Below are 4918 nucleotides of genomic sequence, written 5' to 3' on the forward strand. Positions count from 1 at the left end.
ATGAGCCAAGCTCACCCCCACCTTGCTGCCTCTTCTCTCCAAGCCCTGGCCACGCAGTGCCTGGGGAGGCTGACAGCTCTGGATCGCACCAGTGGGCTCCCTCCCCACAGGGCCTCAGTTTTACAATGGTTTGTTCCTTCCTCTACCTTGGAGTGAAGCTCTTGCCAAGTCTCCCATGCCACAGGTCTCGGAGTTCCGGAACACCTCCCCTCCCCTCCCCTCAGGTCTGGGGCTCTCCTGGCGCCCTGCATCCCTTGCTGGTCTCCCTCTCCCTGAGTGTGCCATCTGCATCCACGGGACCTTGATTGACAACACTCTTAAGGTACCCTCGACTTAAAACAGTCTCTCGGGCCCACACTAACTTCTCATCTTGGCCTCTCTAGTCTTTTAACCTCTACCAGAGTGGAGGAAAATTGGGATTTGACCACCACTTAAATTGAGCGGTGGTTCTTCACTGTAGGAAAGTCTTCACATAACTGCAAGTACCCCTGGTGGTGAGGTGTGGCCTGACTCCCACAACCGGGTGGCATTTAAGACCAAGAAGGAGGCTGGGTGAGGAGGCTCATGCCTGTAAATCCAGCACTTTGAGAGCCTGAGGAGTGTGGATCACTTGAGCCCAGGAGTTTGAGGCTGCAGTGCAGTGAGCTATGATCATCACTGCAGTCCATTCTGGGCAACAGAGTGTGATGCTCTCTCAAAAAAAAAAAAAAAAAAAGGAGACCAAGAAGGAGGGATGTCTGTTTATTTACAGCGTACCCTTTGCACCAGGCCCTTATGTTCATGACCTTACCCAACTCCACAATCTTGCAAGGTAGTTTACATCATCTCCGCTTTTCAGTTCAAGAAATGAAGGCTCAGATTCATAGTCCCTGAATAGTCCCTCATAGTCCCTGAGTTCATTAAGTAGTGATTACAGTAGAATCTAAGCTATTTAATTCCAAAGCCTGTGATTTTTCTGGCCTTGAGCTATAGATCCAAAGGCTCCAACAGGGCCCTGCAGACTCAGTGGCAGGGTGGTGTCTGCACAAGCTGGAAGTGTCCTTGTGATGAGCTCATCAGGAGCGGCCCGGGTTGAGCATCATCCTCCACATGTGCAGCAGAGAGTCCCGGCGGGTGGTGTAGGGTAAATGTTTGATGCGGAACCAGTGTCTGGGGACGATGTTCCCGCTGGGTGTATACAGCTTCTCCCCCTCCTTGCCCAAGAGACTGCGCAGGGCCAGATTGCCCGACAGAAGCTTCTCATAGAACTCCACTCCACCGCAGACATAGGCTGCAGAGAGGGAGGCCGTGCGGCGGTCCAGCCAGGACTCCGCGGCATGAGTGAGAGAATCCTTGGAGAAGGCGTAGACCACAAAGCCTGCCACTGCTGCCACCAAGTTGAAGGCAGCCCGTAAATTCATGGGGCCTCCATAGAGCCCCAGGGTGTACTTGGCACCCACGCCCAGTGCCCAGGTCCCTGCCAGGCAAGCTGGGGCCAGCAGGGCCTGCAGGGCAGTGGTATTGCTTTCCAGGTACACCACTTCCCTGGCCAAGGCGAACTTCTGGGCTTCATGGGACAGGGTCAGGGCAACTCTCAGCCGGGCTCCTGCTGGGCTCCGCCAGTCCACTCTTCGCCCATGTATGACCGTGGGATGGTCAGGGCTGATCACTAGGTCCCCCAAGAAACTGGCAGGGATGCCCACCACAGCCCCAGCAGGGAGCCTGGGGAAGCCTGCACTCACAGGCTGGAAGGTGAAGGTGGTGAAGGGCTTGTAGCAATGGCCTGAAGGAACACCTATGTCCTGTAGCACCTCTTGGAAGAGGCTCTGCAGCTGTGGAGGGAGCGGGGCTGGCTGGCCCTGAGCCCAGTACTGGTAGAGCCATTGGACCACGGGATCCGGGAAGAGGTGGTACGAGATTTGAACTCCAAACAGGCCTGCACAGGAACCCACCAACAGGCCTGTCCTGTGTCTCTGCACAAATGCTGCAGTCCGCCACAGGGGACCTGCCATGAGTGTGGTCACCGTGGACAATCTGGGTCAAGAAAAAGAGAAGTCAGCCAGTTTCCCCGGGTCAGCCTGCAGACTGAACATCCTCCAGGGGCCACACCACCTTTTAAAACCGAAGTAACACAGTATAGTGGTGAAGAGCGTGGGCTCTAGAGCCAGAGCGCCTGCGTTCAAATCCCAGCCCCATCTCTGTGCATCATTTCCTCATCTGCCAAACAGGTGTGTCGTAATAGCCCACCTCTAGGGTGGCTGTGATGAGCACATGAATAAACATATAAAAGATATTTAGCGTCTGGCTCAGAAGCAGGTATTCCTTATAATGGCTGTAATGACTTTTATTCCCATCGCTGGGCACAGCACTCAAACCGCCTCATCCCACTCATCCCATAGAAAAGCCCTATGATTACTAATTTATAAGAAAAACGTGTTCAACTTATTGAGCGCTTACTATATGCTAGACTCAGTTCTGAGCACTCTAACAATTGAACCCTTACAACCCCATGACCAATTACTACAGCTACCCCTATTTCAAAGCTGCGAAAACAACTGGCCAAAATCCTAAGCTAGTAAAGTGACAGTGTTATGGGCTGAACTGTGTCTCCTCCTCCCCAATTCATATATTCAAGTCCTAACCCCCAGTACCTCACACTGTGGCTGTATTTGGAGACAGGGTCTTTAAGGAGGTAATTAAGATAAAATGAGGCCATCAGTATGGATCCTAATCCAATTTGACTGGTGTACTTATAAGAAGAGATTAGGATGCAAACAGGCACAGCGGGAAGACGATGTGAGGATCCAGGGAAAAGGCTACCACCTACAAGCCAAGAAGGGAGGTCTCAGAAGGCACTAACCCTGTTAACATCTTGGTCTTGAACTTCCAGCCTCCACAACTCCCAGAGGATAAATTTCTGCTGGTTGGGCCACCCCGTCTGTGGTACTTTGGCATGGTAGCTCTAGCAGACTAACACCGGCATAGTATTTGAGCACAAGCTGTCACGTGTTCACAGCAAACTTTTTGTTTTAGAAAACTCGTTATGCTAAATTACAAACATATACCAAAGTAAACAAAATAGTACATCCATCAACTTCAATCCCATCAACTCATGGCCAATCTTGTTTCATTTCTCTTTCCACTCACGCCTCCGTCCAACTGGTTTATTTTGAAACATCCCCGGGCATCTTATCCTTTCATCCTTGAATATGTCAGTAAAAATTCACAATTATTTAACTTTGATTGAAACTTACTGTATTCCATGTCCGTGAAAAGTGCTTAATGAGCAACGAATGAGTTGCCGCAAACAAAAACGCAGGGTACAGCTTGGCCTATCTTAATCAAGAACTCCTATAAGAATCATTATCATTCGGGCTTTTTTTTTTTTTTCCCCCAATGCGGAAAGTGAGGCTAAGAAAGGAAGCGTCCAGGTCAAAGTCCAACGTCCCTACGACCACTGCGTTGCGGGGCCGGCCTAGGAGATAGTACCAAGCAGCCCGCCCGGGACTGGGCGAGGACGGGCTGCAGGATCCCCGCAGAGGGGTCCTCGCTACGCTTCCACCCTGGGTCCCCTAGGCTACTCCGTAGTCTAAACGCGCTTCCGGGTCGCATCAGGCCGGAAAATGGTCCCTCCCGCTTGCCCGTGCGCTCACCTTCCCTGCTGCAGCCCGGAACGCCTAAATGTGCGCGCGGCAAGGCGGCCGCAAAGCATGCCGGCCCGGGATCTGGGGGCGGGGACTTCGGGAGGCGGAGCTCGCCGGCCCGGGGCCTTGCGATGGGGACTTCAGAGGGCGGAGCTCGCTCGACGGGTCTGGGGGCGGGGACCAAGAGAGGTCTGGGGACGGGACTCTTGGGGGCGGGCCTGGGGGGGCCGCTCAAAGGGATCCCCGTGAGTGGCTCCGGCCGCCGCAGAGGCTTCTCCCCTAACTGTGCACCTTGGGGTGGGTCCGCAAGCCCTTTCTCCTCTGCGTTGAAACGCGTCTTTGATTAATACAAAAATTAGCTGGGCGTGGTGGCTCACGCGTGTAGTTCCTTCCAGCTGCTGGGGAGGCTGAGGCCGGAGAATCGCTTGAACCTGGGAGGCAGAGGTTGCAGTGAACCGAGAATACGCCACTGCACTCCATTCTGGGCGACAGAGCGAGACTCCGTCACACACACACACACACACACACACACACACACACACACACACACAAAAGGTGTCTTTGATCATGCCTTGAACCCCCGAAGGAACGGCAGCCCCGCGTGGGTCACCAGGCGGCCTATGGCAGAGCCCCCATGAGAGCCCATGCCCATCTGACTGGGCGGCCCGTGTACTTTCCCGTCTGGAAGCGCTCACCCTCGGCGGGGAGCGCTGAGCTTTATGTTTATTACCATGTTCGCTGCCCCCAAGCTCCTCCCGGGTGCTTCACACTGTACAGTCCACACAGCAGAGTTCCATCTGTTATTTCTCCTTTCCAGCCTCTCTGTGAGGTAGATGAGGGATTAGCTGGTCTGTGCACCAAATCCAGCTCTGCATCTGCTTTTGTAAATAAAGTTTTATTGGAACACAGCCATGCCCAATCCTTTACAGAAGGAAACCAGACTGCCCAGGGATAAAACCTGGCTCCACCCATTACTAGCTGTGTGATAATGAGTTGATGTATATGTATCCTGTGCCTCACGGTTTGTGCCGCCTAGCCATTAGCTATTATTATTCAAGTCTGTTCTGAGACCCCCCAACTTTGGCTGCTCAGTTGTTTGTATGTAAATAGTGCAATGTGACCTCAGCCAAAGCCAGAATGTGGGACATTCTACAGGGCAAATGACGTGGTTTATCCAACAAATCAATGGCATTTGTTTGTCTCAAACAAACAAATGAACAAACAAACAAACAAAAGACACCTTGGAGAAATTTGAATATGGATTTGAATATCAGATTATATTAATAAATTATTGC

At 52.4% G+C, this 4918-nt stretch overlaps 1 protein-coding gene across 1 annotated transcript; it reads right to left on the reverse strand.

The window, feature by feature from the left end:
* Positions 1 to 725: 725 nt before the first annotated feature.
* Positions 726 to 3694, reverse strand: TMEM177 (transmembrane protein 177). Its single transcript, XM_011983432.1, has 2 exons — positions 3234 to 3694; positions 726 to 2013 (listed from the first exon to the last, which is right to left on the reverse strand). Exon 2 carries the CDS (start codon positions 1989 to 1991, stop codon positions 1056 to 1058), a length of 936 nt encoding a protein of 311 aa, XP_011838822.1. The 5' UTR covers positions 1992 to 2013; positions 3234 to 3694; the 3' UTR covers positions 726 to 1055.
* Positions 3695 to 4918: the final 1224 nt, after the last annotated feature.

The sequence above is a fragment of the Mandrillus leucophaeus genome, unplaced genomic scaffold, assembly GCF_000951045.1.
Source record: "Mandrillus leucophaeus isolate KB7577 unplaced genomic scaffold, Mleu.le_1.0 Scaffold25, whole genome shotgun sequence".
NCBI classification, from domain to species: domain Eukaryota; kingdom Metazoa; phylum Chordata; class Mammalia; order Primates; family Cercopithecidae; genus Mandrillus; species Mandrillus leucophaeus.

Coding starts and splice junctions, on each gene's coding strand:
- TMEM177 (XM_011983432.1), bottom strand. CDS start 1,991: ATGGCAGGTCCCCTGTGGCGGACTGCAGCATTTGTGCAGAGACACAGG.